Source organism: Pan paniscus, chromosome 10 (assembly GCF_029289425.2).
Source record: "Pan paniscus chromosome 10, NHGRI_mPanPan1-v2.0_pri, whole genome shotgun sequence".
In the NCBI taxonomy this organism is placed as follows: domain Eukaryota; kingdom Metazoa; phylum Chordata; class Mammalia; order Primates; family Hominidae; genus Pan; species Pan paniscus.
The window spans coordinates 101,475,340-101,491,770 of NC_073259.2; the positions used below are offsets into that span (position 1 = coordinate 101,475,340).

Consider the following 16,431-nt stretch of genomic DNA (forward strand, 5'->3'; position numbering starts at 1 on the left):
AAATTTTAAAAGCTGCTAAGATTTTAGCTGAAGTTAAAAGATTCCCTATTATTTCATTGCCTAATTGGTATATCCACATTGATTCCTTCATATATTACATTTGCAAAGAAAATTTCAACTCTATAATGAAACAACAGTCCAACTCGTTTTTCGCATACGCACATAAGAATTCTTTTTCTTGATATAATATTATTACATATACTATGCCTCTCAGATTTATTTTGTTTTTAGAAAGCAGCACTGTATAAGATACGAATTTGGCACCTAAATCAGAACTATGATTACTATAATTGTGATGTCAAAAGCCCCTGCTGGATGCTGCTGTCCTCATTTCCTTGTTTCTAGTATTTATTTCTATAGCACATATGCATCCATAGTTCATTATAACAGAAAATATAATGTGTGTTCAGAATCCATACAACTTGAATCTGTAGCATATTTTCTTCTTAAATCAATTTACACAGGTAAACTATCCTATAAGGTATAGGGAAAAAAGAAGAAGAACCGAATTGTACATCAGGAATCTGGTCATCCAACTTCTTTGGCCTACAAATTCCTCACCAGAGAAAGAAAAGGATAGAACAGATGTTCTCTAATGTGTAAAACTCTGGTGGCTCACTCCCGTAGTCCCAGCACTTTAGGAGGCCGAGGTGGGTGGATCACGAGGTCAGGAGATTGAAGCCATCCTGGCCAACATGGTGAAACCCGTCTCTACTAAAAATAAAAAAAAAAATAGCTGGGTGTGGTGGCGCGTGCCTGTAATTCCAGCTACTCGGGAGGCTGAGGCAGGAGAATCGCCTAAACCTGGGAGGTGGAGATTGCAGTAAGCCGAGTTCGTGCCACTGCACTCCAGCCTGGCGACAGAGCGAGACTCCGTCTCAACAAAAAAAACTCTGGTTTTAAGAGTGGTCATTAACACGTGTGGAAAAAATTCCAAACTTCAGCAAAGCAAATGCATAACATTTCCAGTCACAGTCATTTAGCACAGTGAATACTAAAGTACTTGATAATTTGACACAACTTAATTTCACTTGTGCAGGAGTTGATCAATCTGGACTAAAGGAACTGCTTGACACAGAGGAGCTTAAAAAAGAATACTGAACTGACTGCTATTTTTAACTTTCAGTTATGCTCACATTTCATAATCAAAACATTAGATAGTATATTAAAACAGTATCTTTAGAGCCTTAAAGTTTAATCACTATCAAAAGCAGTCCAGGGATTCTTAACATGGAGCACATGGAGACCTAGGGAATCCACAAATAAACTTGGCAAGAATCTGAATCCCCAGAAGTCATACGTTAAAAAAAATAGCTTTTTTTCCTAGGAAGAGGTCAGAAAATTCTTAAGTGAGACAACTGAAAGAACTAAAGAACCACTGTTCCTGGTCAAATTTTTTACAAGTTTTTTTTTAAATTCCAAAAGTGATTTTAATTACAACTTATAACAAATCTGTCTTCATCATAATGAGTTTTTATTTATTTATTTATTTACTTAAGAGACAGGGTCTTGCCTCTATTACCCAGGCTGGGGTGCAGTGGTGCCACTAATAGCTCACTGCAGCCTCGGCCTCCTGGATTCAAGGGATCTTCCTGCCTCAGTCTTCTGTTAGGATTACTGCATGAACCACCATACCTGGCTAAGTTTCCCTGCCCCCACCTGGAGGTACATATATTTCTGAAACATCATGGTAACTTTTCCATGCCTTTTTTTAGTTGGAAAAAAACATTATCAGACAAGTATTTTCAGAGCTTAAAACAACAGGTAGGACAGGCGCGGTGACTCACACCTGTAGTTCCAGCACTTTGGGAGGCCGAGGTGGGCAGATCACCAAAGGTCAGGAGTTCGAGACCAGCCTGACCAACATGGTGAAACCCTGCCTCTACTAAAAATACAAAAATCAGCTGGGCGTGGTGGCATACACCTGTAGTCCCAGCTACCAGGGAGGCTGAGGCAGGAGAATCGCTTGAACCCAGGGGGCAGAGGTTGCAGTGAGCCGAGATCACGCCATTGCACTCCAGCCTGGGCAACAAAAGCAAAACTTCATCTCAAAAAAAGAAAAAAAAAAATGTCCAAGGCAGAGAGTAAAGCTACTCCAGTGGCTGAGGCAGGAGAACTGCTTGAACCTGGGAGGCAGAGGTTGCAGTAAGCCGAGATTGTGCCATTGCACTCCAGGCTGGGCAACAAAGCAAGACTCCCGTCTCAAATAAATAAAAGGTGAGTTTTCTAAATCACTTTTCTTACAAAAAAAAAATACCTTATGCACTAGAATACCTATCAAATGAGTGGCTTTTAAACAGTAATAGGAAAAAATAATGTGTGTACTTCAAAAAATCCTATTAAAAAAGTAAACTCAAGTCTCAATGTAAAATCAGACTGTATCTGATTTTTAAGAATTTGAGGCTAAATCACACCAAATAGAAGAGTAAATTTTTCCACTGCACTTCAGCCTGGGTGACAGAGACCCTGTCTCAAAAAATTAATTAAATGTATTTTTTTAAGTAAATTTTTCAGCACCATAGACAAGGGACCAGTGGGGAAGGGAGACATAAAGTAAATTCTGCGAAAGACTGGTAAAATTCTAATTCCAGAAGGTTGACTCACTAGGTTTTAATCAAATAAGTCAACCCTTAGGGTAAGTTAACTACTTTTTCCCAAGACTGTATTTTATCATTTTCATTATTATCATTATTACTATTTTGAGACAGGGTTTCACTCTGTCGCCCAGGCTGGAGTGCAGTGGCGCGATCTAGGCTCACTGCAGCCTCAACTTCCTGGGCCAAACCAATCCTCCCACCTGTCTCCTGAGTAGCTGGGACTACAGATGTGTGCCACAACACCTGGCTAATTTTCATTTTATTTTTTTTGTAGAGACAAGGTCTCATTATGTTGTACAGCCCAGTCTTGAAACCTTGGGCTCAAGGGATCCTCCCGCCTCAGCCTCCCAAAGTACTGAGATTATACGCATGAGCCACAGTGCTCAGCCCTCATGATTAATTCTGAAAAGACCATTAAAGGAATGTCAGTCACTGTATCAATGTAACATGTAAAGCTGAAACAGATTTGGTTTTGACCAAGGCCATAACTATAGATCTCACTTATCGGTTCCCGAAAGTTATTCTTCTTTATGACAGGATTATGCAGAACCTCTCATTTGAGAGACATTTTAGGTACCTCTTAACCTTTATGACTTTAAGCTTTAACTGCTCACTTTTTTTTTGGTGGAGATGGAGATCTCACTATGTTCCTCAGGCTGGTCTCAACTCCTGGCTTCAAGCAATCCTTGGGCCTCAGTCTCCCAAAGAGCTGTTATTACAGGTGTGAACCACCATGCCCAGCTTCAGTCACTTTTATTGGCTAAAAGAGCTTTGGTCCAGAAGATAAGGCAGAAAAACGAAACTAAAGATTCTAGCTTAAAACAGAACTACTAAGACTCAATATCACTCACACTTGTGCAAAATGCCATACATACAAAACTTCGTTACAGCATTTTTTATATAGCACAATTTAGGAAACATTCTGAAAGTTATGAATAAGCAATTAGTTACAATAAAGTCTAGGCCAGGCACGGTGGTTCATGCCTGTTAACCCTAGCACTTTGGGAGGCCGAGGTGGAAGAATCACTTGAGCCTAGCCTAGGAGCTCGAGAACAGCCTAGGCAACATGGCAAGACCCCATCTCTACTGAAAAAGTATTACATTTCCAATATTTGAAAAAATAAAATAAAGTCTAACCATAAGGTTCCATTAAACAGCCCTTTGAGAAAAAAAAAGAGCCAAAGCGGAACACTATGATGCATGCCTGTAATCCCAGATACTGGAGGCTGAAGGTAGAGATCACCTGATATTAGGAATCTGAGGCTGTATGTATATAGTGTACTATGATCACGCCTGTGAAAAGCCACTGCACTCCAGCCTGGGTAACAAAGCAGCAGTCTGTCTCTTTAAAAAAAAAAAAAAAAAGTCAACTTGAAGATACATAGGTGGTTAGAGGGGAAGAGAAGGGAATCAAGGTATTTGCATGAGAAGGAGAAGACGCCTAACTTATAGCAGAAAGTTGCTCTGGTCTTCTTGTAAGGATACACAATAAAAATAGTGGTTGAAGTCGGGTGCAGTGGCTCACACCTGTAATCCTAGCACTTTGGGAGGCTGAGGCAGGTGGATCACTTGAGAAGAGGAGTTTGAGACCAGCATGGCCAACATGGTGAAACCCCATCTCTACTAAAAATTAGCCAGGTGTGGTGGCACGTGCCTGCAGTCTCAGCTACTTAAGAGACTGAGGCAGGAGAATCACTTGAATCTGGGAGGTGGAGTTTGCAGTGAGCCAAAATTGCACCACTGCACTCCAGCCTGGGCAACAGGGGGAGACTCCGTCTCAACAAACAAACAAACAAACAAAAACAGTGGTTTTCTAAGCAGGGGAACTGGAATGCTGAAGGACAGATGAGGGATTCTCTATGTATCCTTCAGAGCCTTTCAAATGTGCTCTATGTGTGCATTTCCTAGTTAATAAAAAAAGATACATAAGCAGAGTAGGCACACAAAAAAGAAATAATGCAGAAGATTGATGTCCTTTTTAAGTGAGCTTATGGGTGGAAAACGAGACTAGCTTTAACTTTTAGCTCAGACATTGGTTCAGACAGAATATACCAAGGAGTAACAATGTCAAATTATTGCTCATTGAGATTAAGGCTCATCTATTCAGTTAGTCTATTAATATTTCAGTACCTACTATGTGCCGAGGATTGGTCTAGGCACGAATGAGCAATGCCCGGGATATCCAAGAGTCCCTAACTTCATGAAGGTTTAATGGGGAATAGAGAGAAATAAACAGTAAATAACATAACTTCGAACAGTAATAAGCACTTATACAGAAGAAAGGGAGATAGGAGGATAAAATTGTGGGGGAGGAAAAAGGGAAACTGGTTTATACGGGACAGGTTAGGTAGAGGGTATGACATATGAGCTAAGAACGGAACAACTGGACAAAGCAAGCAATGCAACAAACTGGAGGAAAGTCCTGTGACTGGAATAAGCTCAACCACTTATTGTTCAGGGTACAGCAAAGCAACAGTGTGGCTACAGTGGAGTGACCCAAAGAGAGAAGTGCAGATGCGCTCAGAAGTAGGCATCCCAGATGAATGTAGGGCCTTATAGCTAAGGGGGGGAAAAGGCAAGATTCTAACGTAAGTGTGATGGAGAACCTCTACAGTTTTTAGCAGGGGGGTAACATGGTCTATATTTTAAGAAGATAACACTAGCTGCTGCTCCAAAGTAGGCTAATACAGGAGGCCAGGCAGTAAATGATGGAAGTGAACAGAGGTTTGAAAGACAGGGGGGAAAGTGTCTGATTTAGTACATATATTGAAAGCAGAACCTACAGAATTTGCTACTGGATTAGATACAGGAATCTAAATGAGATAGCAACTGGGTGAATAGTAGTCCAGAAAATCATCTTGTATTTGTAGTTAGTCATTTTACAGTAACAAGAGACAGGGGAATGTTACACTAATCAAGATCCAAATTCTGCCTCTTACCAGCTTTACCTTAGGAAAGTCATTTAAGTCAGTTTCTAGACTGCAAAATATATTGTCTAGTTCACAAAAATGTCTGTAAGAATCAAATGGTTAAGAAATCTACAAATGTAAATAGTGATCATTGTAAGTTAGAAAGCATCATATTAACAGTCATGCAAATCAAGCCACCTTATTTTAACATTTTCATTAGATGAGAATGCTAACACTGATGTTATATCAACACTAAATTTCATCCTTTCAAAGTCAAAGGTCAGGCGGGGCACAGTGGCTCATGCCTGTGATCCCAGCACTGTGGGAGGCTGAAATGGGTGGACTGTGTGAGGTCAAGAGTTTGAGACCAGCCTGGGCAACATGGCGAAACCCAGTCCCTACAAAAATTAGCTGGGTGTGGTGGCATGCACCTTGCAGTCCCAGCTATTCAAGAGGCTTAAGTGGGAGGATCATCTAAGACCAGGAGATCAAGGCTGTGGTAAGCCATGATCCTGCCACTGCACTGCAGCCTGGAAGCGGAGTGAGACGAGTCTCAAGAAAAGAAAACAAAAAGAAAAGAAGAAAGTCAAAGATCACCCAGAAATAAAACAAATTAACAGTCCAATCAACAAAGTCATGTCCCTATTGCCTCAGGACAATACCGTTACCCCCATCCACCACACAGAAGTTTGTATAGTGATTGACAGAAAAGAGGCAACTTTTAAAAATAAATTCTGATTTTTTTTTAAAGCATTGTCACTGATTATGGAACAACCTACATAACACAAGCATGGACACTTTTAAAAATCTAGTCTTTTAGTCTTCTGTTTAAGGATTAGAGAAAACCATCCTTTTAAGCTATAAATGACATTAAACTAATAAGATAAAACCCAAATCAAGGTGCCATTCATTAGATAGATGTCGTCAACAAGATACCGTAAAATTAAGATTATATATCACAGTATGAGTTACTACTGTCTTAGTTTGAACAGCAAAATGTAAATGCCCAGTGTAAATTAAATTACTGTGTGCCAAATGAATTGAATCATGAGGACTTCAACTTATTGCCTTAAACCATTTCTGTAAATTTATAAACAAGGTTCCACAGAATTTATTTTTTCATCCAAGACTTTCATATTACCGGGCATATCTTCATAATCAAAAATAGAAAAATGCGTGTTAAATGTTTAGTTCACTATGTATTTCAGAGAATCATCATGAATGTCAACTTGCATTATGTACTTGGTCAATAACCTAAGTAACAACGAAAACAAGGATATTTGATGTATGGCTCTATCACTCCCTATTCATTTTTCAACTGGGGCCTCAATAAACATGATCTTTGGGGACCATGTGACTGCATTATAACTAAAACCACGTTGTAAGGACCTGCCAATACATATGACAATTAAAACTCCTTGGACGGAATCCTAGATAAATCCACACACAACAAATTTCGTACTATGAAGATTCACATTGTTAGACTCCAGTGCTCCCTGACAATCTGTTCTACTTCTCTCATTTCTAAGAATTTCTACCATACAAAAACGTCTTATTTCTCTACATCAGCACCCTTAGGTCAGTGACATCTCCCTCATCTCAGATATATTTAAATGCAATTGGATGAAGCAGTATACAGTACATCATCCTCGAAGCCTAACAGGTTTTCCACTTAGTATGCATCTCCCCATAGATTTCACAAGAATGAACAAGATTAACATACACGTTCACCAGGTTATATCAAGCAAAATGATGCTGCAATTGAGTCACTTTAACTGGCGCATTTAGTCACATAAATGTGCAACTAATTTCCTTCATAAAAACCGACACAAAAATTTAAGGTTTAGTTGTTGTGATGACAAGGAATATCTCACGTCTGAAGACTTGTCGGTATTTCCTTAAGACTTTACAAAATCAAAGAATCGAAAATGTCATGGTTCCATATATACTTGTCAAAACACAGTATTCATAAACAGCCAATTAATAATTAAAACGCACAAAATTGAGGGGCAAAAGATTTCACGAGATCCCCCACAGAGGCCAAGGTAGGAAGAGCTCTGAAGCCAGGAGTTTTGGAATCCGCCTGGGCACTATAGCGAGGCCTCATATCTACGAAAAAGAGAGGAGAGGAGAGAGAGAAAAGAGGAGAGAGAAAGAGAATCCCCCATAACTGCGGCCCTCCCCCAGCCTTGTGTTAAAACTATTTCCTCGGAACAGCTCTGAGTTTGCCAACCAGAGTAAAATCACTTCGCAGAGATAAACGAGCGGAAACGTATTCAGAAGAGAGAGATCGCGGAAGCAAGGGCAGCGGGGCGCGGGGCCCCCACGTCCCGGGACCCAGGCAGCCGCGGCAACCAGGGGCGAGCATGTGCTGACCGCGGCAGGACGCGCGGGCCTCCCACAGCCACTTCCCGGGGCGCAGGGCCCCGCCCGGCCTGACCCTCCCGGTTCATTCATTCTGCACCCGCGGTTGCCGCACCTCCGCGACCCCGTCGGGGCGGAGAAGAGGGGCTCGGCTGCCGAGGGACCTTGTCGGGCACAATCCCCACCAGGAGCCCGAGCCCCGCCGCGATTCCCGCGCGCCCGCGGCCTCCGGCGGGGGGTGGTCTCAGAAGCTATGGAGGCCCGCGCCCAAGCCCAGAGACCCGCAGCCTTGCCGCCCCACCCTCCGCCGGGGCGTGGGACAGCACTCCCTAGCCCGCCGGGCAGCCGCCTGGAAGCCCCGGGTCCCCGCTGTCCGGCTGCCCCGCCGCGGCCGGAAGTCTCCCCGGCGCCCCCTCCTCAGCACCCGACTTCCCTCGCCGCCGCGGCCAACCCCTCTCCGCGCCGCCTCGGGCCTCCCAGAGCGGGCCGCGGGCCGAAGGAGGCGAGAGGCCGCGCTGCCTGCCCAGCTGAGCCGACGAGAGCAGAGCGAAGAGCTGGAGGCCGGCCTGGGCGGTTACCTTGATGATCCTGCGGGGCAGCCCGGCCATCTTGTCAGAACCCGAGTTCGGCCTCTGGTCTCGTCTCCGGCTCCTCTCGCCTCACGCACGAGTGGAAGTCCCGGGCTCCACTTCCGGGGGACGTTGCCGCGCCCGTCGCCGCAGCCGCCGCCGAGGCCCCTCGGGAAATGTAGTCCCTGTTCAGGCGCGGGCTCGGGCACGGGCGGGCTTCCCTCCGACCTGGCCCCCTCCCCCGTGCGCCCCGCCCCAACCGCGGCCGGGGATGGCGGAAGTGACGCTCTGCGGCGGGGCAGGGACTTGGGAGAGGCCGCGAGGGGAGGCGCGGGGCTCTGGCGCTCGTGGCCGAGCCTGCCCGCGACGGTGGTACGGCACGGCCCGCGCCCGACCGCGCGCGCGTCTCTCTTAACCGTGGCCACGCCCGCGCCGGTGGACGACGTAACAGAGGCCTGGCCTACGACGTATCCCATTCATTCATTCACGCGTTCGTTCTTTCAGTTCAGCCTGCATTGCGCGCGTTCCCTGCTGGCTCTGCAGTGAACTACTGAGGTGGGGCTCATCGTCTTGCTCCTTCCTCAAAGGGAGGGCAAGACCGAAACTCGGTGGCAAAGCTCTGACTGGGGGTCTCTCCAGTTATTCACACGCTGTTGGGGGAGTTTTGATGTTTAAATTGTATAAATTGGACCTCTGACACACCCCTAGGCCCAGGGTAGGCTGAAGGAAAAGGGTTTGGAGCGAGTTGGAGGCGGGAAGAATGGTTCTGAACGCCTAGACCTAAAGGTTGAGACTCAGAATTGTTAACAGGACGAATGACCAAGGAGAGGTTTAAAGAACCCAGAGTAATCCGTAAACCAGAGATTACCTATAGAGTGCGAGGTCCTATGAGAGAATTAGAGTGGGGGTGCCCGAAAATTGAATTCTTGGGGAAGCATTTTATCCTGATGACGGATGGTTTGCTGTGTGATGGACTGTTTGCAAGCACTTTAGTTCATCTTCACAGCAATCGTGAGGAGGTGTTGTTTCCATTTTACAAATGAGGCTTAGATAGTTAATCTTTTCCAAGGAGCTGTTTTGTCCCCAGGCAGATCCGCCAAGACCTGGCCCTTAACTACTTAACCACAGTGTTTCCTAGCACACTAACAGACAGTAGATGGTGAATAAATGAAGACAAGACTGACCATGCCTTCCAGGAACTTAGATTCCAATGGAGAAGAGAGACCAGTAAACAATTAGTTACAATCCAATGTGTTAAGGGCTGTCTGTAATACAGGTTCCTCCAAGGTGCTATTTTAGCAGAGAGGCATTAACTGCTTGAGAACTCAGGGAAGCCTTCTTAAATAAGTGAAGTCCTAAATGATGAGTAAGAACCTACCTGACCTTGTAGGGAAGAGTATGCCAAGCATAGGAAATGGCCTGTGAAATGGCATTGAGCTATGAGAGAGAAAAAATAGTGCACTAAAGAACTCTGAATACAAGAAACCTACTAAGAACAATAAGAAATATTTTGTGCTGGCACGATGCTAAATGGTTAATAAATTTAATACATCATTCAATTATGAAACAGATGAAGTAGTCTCTATTATTAACAGAACGTTTTAGATGAGAAGCCAAGGTTCAGAGGTAATAATGAGAATTTCAAATAACCAGAAGTCTGCAATAGGTGGTTCTGTGACTAGAAGAATCTGCAAAAGTAAATGAAACTGGACAAAGATACTTTTCAGAATATTTTATAGAGGACCCAGGATAATTCATGCTGGTAGGCAGAAAGGCAGAGTGGTATTGTGTTGGGAGTGTGTAGGTCTGCAGTCTGGGCAGGGCTTGGCAGGAAGGCACACTCTGCTTGTGCTGCATCAGCCTGTGCAACCAGAAGATTGGCTTCCATGATGGTTCACAAGGCGGGCAAGTTGGTGCTGGCTGTTAGTTTCACTCCAAGTGGGCCTCTCCCTGGGGCATCTTGGGCTTCCCCATTGCATGGTGGCTGGGCTCCAAGAGTAAGTGTTCTAGCAAGCTGAAATGGACACTAAATCGCCTTTTTTGACCCAGCCGTGGAAATCACATGGCCTCGTGGAAGTCACATGGCATCACAATAACCATAATCCATCAGTCAATCAGCCACAAAACCCACACTGTCTCAAGGGCAGGGAACATGGACACCACCTCTTGAAAGGGGAGCTGCAAGACTCTAGGAACTAGCAGCATATATGTAATGGAAAGTATGGTTGTGGCCAATTTTCGGAAAGAAACTGCCACATGTACAATATTTGTCAGAGTATGCTTATCAGCCACCCGCCTTGGAATCATCTAGGGCACTGTTTTCTGTTTTTTGTTTTTTGTTTTTAAAAAAGCATTCCTGCAGCTCGAGCCCTTCCCCCAGGGATTCTAATTCTCTAGGTCAGTGCTGAGACCTGGGAATCTGCATTTAAACATCAGGGGTAATTTTGATGGATACTAACACTTGAAGACAAAAAATTCTGAACAAACGAGAACAAAAAAAAACAATAAGCAAAACAAAAAGAGGTGCCAGGTGCTTTTTTTTTTTTTTATGTTTTTGAGACAGAGTCTCTCACTGTCACCCAGGCTGGAGTGCAGTGACATGATCTCAGCTCACTGCAACCTCTCCCTCTGAGATTCAAGCAGTTCTTCTGCCTCAGCCTCCAGAGTAGCTGAGATTACAGGCGTGTGCCACCGCCCCCTGCTAATTTTTGTATTTTTAGTAGAGATGGAGTTTCACCATGTTGGCTAAGCTGGTCTTCAATTCCTGGCCTCAAGTGATCCGCCTGCCTCAGCCTTCCAAAATTCTGGGATTACAGGTGTGAGCCACTCCACCTGGCCTCCTTTTGTCTATTTTCTATCAGAACAGACAATAAGTATCATTTAGGTTAAGAGTGAGAGCTCTGGAGCTCCCAGTCTGGGTTTGAAAACACACTTTGCTTAATTTCTCTGTCCTTTGTTTTCTTCACCTATTAAATATACTTACCTTCATGTGGTTGTTGGGAAGTTTAAATGATGTAATTTGTATAAGGTACTTAGAACAGTACACAGCACTTAGCAATCACTTATTTTTTGTAATTTGATAGAACCATATGTAGTTTTCTTTAGGAAACCAGATTTTTAAAACTTGATAGTATAACCTTGTTTGGTAGAGATTGGTCTGATGGCATAAAATTCTCTGAGAGTATTAACACTTTAACATATACATTTTTCCTGTCTCTCCAAATTGTTTTTTCTGTTTTTTTCCCCTCTTGAGGACAGCTCGCACTAAACTCATCTGGAAACGAAAATCTGAACTTCCGATTCATATAAATCCTGTGGAACAGGATATACTCTAGAACAGGTTGTCACAGGGCTGAGATACAGTTCTCAAATTAGAGGGCTAGTTAAGAATCCTATTTAGTATATCTAATACAGAGATAGACAACAAAACAGTGGTTACCCTGAGCAGGTTGTGGGGTGGAGTGATGGAGAATCAGAGATGTAGATCAGAGGGTACAAAGTAGCAGATATTTAGGACAAGTCTAGAGAGCTAATGTACATGAGAACAAGCCTAGAGTGCTAATGTATATGAGAGCTATAGGTAATAAGTTTACGCTATGTATGAGATTCATGCTAAATAAGTAGATTTTAGCTACTGTTGTCACAAAAACATAGGTAACTATGTGAGACGATGGATATGTTAATTTGTTTCACAATAGTAACCTATTTACTATTGATACGACATATTCCATAACATCATGTTGTATACCTTCAATATAAACAATAAAATAATTTTGTTTGGCCACGCACAGTAGCTCACCCCTATAATTCCAGCACTTTGGGAGGCTGAGGCAGGTGGATCACTCGAGGTCAGGAGTTCGAGACCAGCCTGACCAGCACGGTGAAACCCTGTCTCTACTAAAAATACAAAATTAGCTGGGTGTGGTGGTGCATGCCTGTAATCTCAGCTACTTGGGAGACTGAGACAGGAGAATCACTTAAACCCGGGAGGCAGAGTTTGCAGTTAGCCGAGATGGCACCATTGCACTCCAGCCTGGACAACAAGAGCTAAACTAGGTCTCAAAAAATAAATAAAATAAAATAAAATGTTTTGAGGCAAGGTCTCACTTGTTGCCCAGTCTGGAGTGCAGTGGTACAAACATGGCTTACTGCAGCCTCAGCCTCAACCTCCTGGGCTCAAGTGGGCCTCAGCCTCCTGAGAAGCTGGGACTACAGATGCACACCACCATGCCCGGCTAATTTTTAAATTTTTTAGAAACAGGGTTTCACCATGTTGCCTAGGATGGTCTCGAACTCCTGGGCTTAAGCGACCCCTCCCACCTCAGCCTCCTGAAGTGCTGGATTACAAGTGTGAGCCACCATTCCTGGCCAAAACTTATTTTTTAAAATCCTATTTACTATACCCATAAAATATGGATAAAATAGGATATCTAAAAAACTGATCATGTACCTCATAAATATATATACCTACTATGTACCCACAAAACATTTTTTTAACAAACTAACTGGATTCCTTCAGAGGTGGGATATTGAGCAGCTAGAGAACAAATGTAAAAGGGAGGCTTTTTACTGTGTACTCTTATACTTTTTGAATTACGAACCACGTGAATGTTTTACCTATTCAAAATGTGAAATATGTATTCAGTTCACTAATTTCAATAGACTGCTCAAGAGGTATTCAAAGCTCTAACAGTGCTGATCAGGAATTATATAATACACTCAAAACTCAGCAAAAAGATGCTGGTCCAGGTCCATGGTACTGAATAAATGATGACAGTGGCCAGATAGCTTCACTAAGCTGAGCAGTGCTAGCCATAACTCTTTTTTTTTTTTTAAGAGACAGGGTCTTGCTCTGTTGCCCCAGACTGAAGTGCAGTGGCGCAATCATAATTCAATGTAGTTTCCAACTCCTCCCCACTCAGCCTCCACCATGCCTGGGTAATTTTTAATTTTTTTGTAGAGACTGGGTCTGGCTATGTTGTGCAGGCTGGTCTCAAGCTCCTGGCCTCGAGAAATTCTCCTGCCTCTGCCTCCCAAAATGCTGGACTTACAGGTGTGAGCCACCATGCCTGGCCCAGAACTCTTTTTTCTTTCTTTTTTTCTGTTTTTTTCTTTTTTGAGACAGAGTCTCTCGCTTTGTTGCCCAGGCTGGAGTGCAGTGGTGCGATCACAGCTCACTGCAACCTCCGCCTCTCGGGTTCAAGCAATTCTTCTGCCTCAGCCTTCTGAGTAGCTGGGACTAGAGGCACACATCACCACACTCGGCTAATTTTTGTATTTTTTAGTATAGACGGGATTTCGCCATGTTGGTCAGGCTGGTCTCGAACTCATGACCTCAGGTGATCCACCCACCTCAGCCTCCCAAAATGCTGAGATTACAGACATGAGCCACCACGCCCAGACCAGAACTCTTAGCTAATTAGTCTTTTTTTGGTTCTTTGTCAGGCCGCACTCTTCTTGTTTTTTTCCAGTCTCTGCTCCTTCTGGGACTCAAAGTGCAAGTGCCTTTGCATTATCTTACAGGGCACAAGCAAATAAGAATGAATGCTATGTTGGAGGCATTAGAGGAGTCCCAACTCCCCCAAACAATATTTTACTGCCCCTTGCTGCTTCCTCATTACCCACCCCCAAATATTCCAGGTTTTCTACTTTGGTCTCGTAATGGCAGAGACCTAAGTACTATTTACCCTATAGACAATAACTTAGGACATATGTGCCTGATCTTCTCAGAGTCAGGGATCTTCTCTGTCTTGGTTACCACTGTATCTTGGGCCCAAGTGCAGGGACTGCTACATATATGCTCTCAAAAAATACTTGTCAAGGGAATAAATCAATCGGTGCAGGCTGAATATAAACACCTGTTTGAGAATGGTTGCCATAGATTCATGATCCGTAAGTGAACACTTACAGAAAGCACAGGATGTTTACGTCAATCTCTAAACCTTTCAACTTGACCTTCTGGAGAGCAACAGAGTTTTTCTACAAACTAATGCTTTGCAGAAAAAGAATAGAGTAGTTCAGTTTGGAAAATGGTATATCAGTCACCTTTAACAGAGGTCCTATTTCAATTCATATACAATTGTCATCAGGCAGAAGTATTTGTTTGCAAGTTCCCTTATTGTTTCTTGCAGCGTAGGGAAACTGTTTCGTGGGTGATCAAGACAGAAGAATCTGTGAGAGGAAGGTTCATGAACACTGACTCAAACAGGCAGTGGGTGGGGTAGGGGTGTGGGAAGAAAAGACTGCTCACTGATTTTAAAAAAGGAAGAAAAATTGCATGGTGGCTTATATTCATGCCTTCATCATAAGACATTGAGCACTTACAAACTCTTAACCAGCACAAGACCAGCCTGTAAGAAGGACCTGAGTGGGATCTTCCAGGGTCATAGGCAGTCCCTAAGGAGTGCTGTCTCACATGGAAGACCCTGGGAAACATGAGACCCAGGAGAATCAGAGTAATACAGCTTTGCTTTGTTTAGTGTTTTATGCTTTACAAAGTGTTTGTGAATGTTATCTCACCTAGCGACAGCTTTAAGTACCTTTAAGTGCATGCACCACTAGAGTGATTTTGTAGGATCCATCATTGATTCTGCAATGTTCCTATAAAAGTAAATGGAGCCGGGTGGGGTGGCTCATGCCTGTAATCCCAGCACTTTGGAGGCCGAGGTGGGCGGATCACTTGAGGTCAGGAGTTCGAGACCAGCCTGGTCAACATGGTGAAACCCCATCTCTACTAAAAATACAAAAAAAAAAAAAAATTAGCTGGGCGTAGTAGTACGTGCCTGTAATCCCAGCTACTTGGGAGGCTGAGGCAGGAGAATCGCTTGAACCCAGGAGGTGGAGGTTGCAGTGAGCCGAGATTGCGCCATTGCATTCCAGCCTAGGTGACAGAGCAAGACTCTGTCTCAAATAAATAAATAAATAAATAAATAAAAGTGGATGGAGGAGGGTGTTCCACACGTATATTCGTCTCCTTTGTCTGGGCCAGTTCCCAGTGGAAACAGGATTCCAGAGGTTGGTGACTCAAGACGTTTGGCCAGAAGCCTGGCTGGAACAGGAACTCTGCAAAGCAGGGCTCACTTCTCCGCCTGTGTGCCACCCTTTCAGGTTCCCAGGAGAACTATTTGCTTTCCACGTCCCTGGGCTTCAGTCACTTCGTAACTCTGCCAGTGATTGCATACTCAGCCCCTACCCAGCCTAAACTGTTCTCCCACTTCCTCCCACCTGGTGTGCCCCACCCAAGTTTCTTTTTAATTCACTCCCATCACCTTTCTTCCTCCTTCACCATCACCTGTCTGTCTCAAGTCTGATTGATTTCTCCCATGTTTCTCTATTATGTCACTTGCTATCTGCACAAAAAAAAAAAAAAAATTCATCTGCTTCTAGTATGATTAGAAATGTTTTTGAAATTGTTATTTTTCTTCTGAGTGCATTGATTTGGGATCCGATATACCCTGGAACAGATGTTTTCAAACTTTAGACTGCTTGCTCACCTCAGAGACTAGTTGAACATACCAGTGAAGGGGCCCTGCCCAAGGTCTTCTGAGTTCAAGTCATAGTCCTCATGTCTCTGTGTTTTTAACAAGCTCCCTAGGGGCCACTGAAGGGTCTAAAGCTTGAGAGTCAATGTCATATAATGTGATCTTTTCAAGAAAAGCAAAACAGTTGCAACAGGAACCTTGACTTATAATTTACTTACTCCTGCTTTTCTAAACTCTTCTGACCCAATACCTATATCTTTCCTGCTGCCTGTTCAAATTCTTTTGGTCCAAGTGTGAGATATTTCAGATTGTTCAAGTTTAAGTTGGCCCCAGGTGTTCAGTATTCCAGGTTGTTGGGTTTTGGGTGTTCAGCATTGTTCACCTCTTTCCACTCCTGAATTTTTTTTTTTCTTTTGAGACAGTCTTGCTCTGTGGCCCAGGCTGGAGTGCTTTGGTGCGATCTCAGCTCACTGCACCCTCCGCCTCCCCAGTTCAAGCAATTCTCCTGCCT

General features: G+C 43.8%; 1 protein-coding gene across 2 annotated transcripts in view; it reads right to left on the reverse strand.

The window, feature by feature from the left end:
• UBE2N (ubiquitin conjugating enzyme E2 N) overlaps positions 1-11,008 on the reverse strand; it is a 35,999-nt gene extending 24,991 nt beyond the window's left edge. For both annotated transcript variants that reach the window (XM_034934228.3, XM_063593188.1), the window contains exon 1: positions 8,449-11,008. In XM_034934228.3, coding sequence (XP_034790119.1) covers positions 8,449-8,478 — 30 coding nt within the window. In that variant the 5' untranslated portion in view covers positions 8,479-11,008. The remainder of the gene's footprint in view (positions 1-8,448) is intronic.
• Between the last annotated feature and the right edge of the window lie 5,423 nt (positions 11,009-16,431).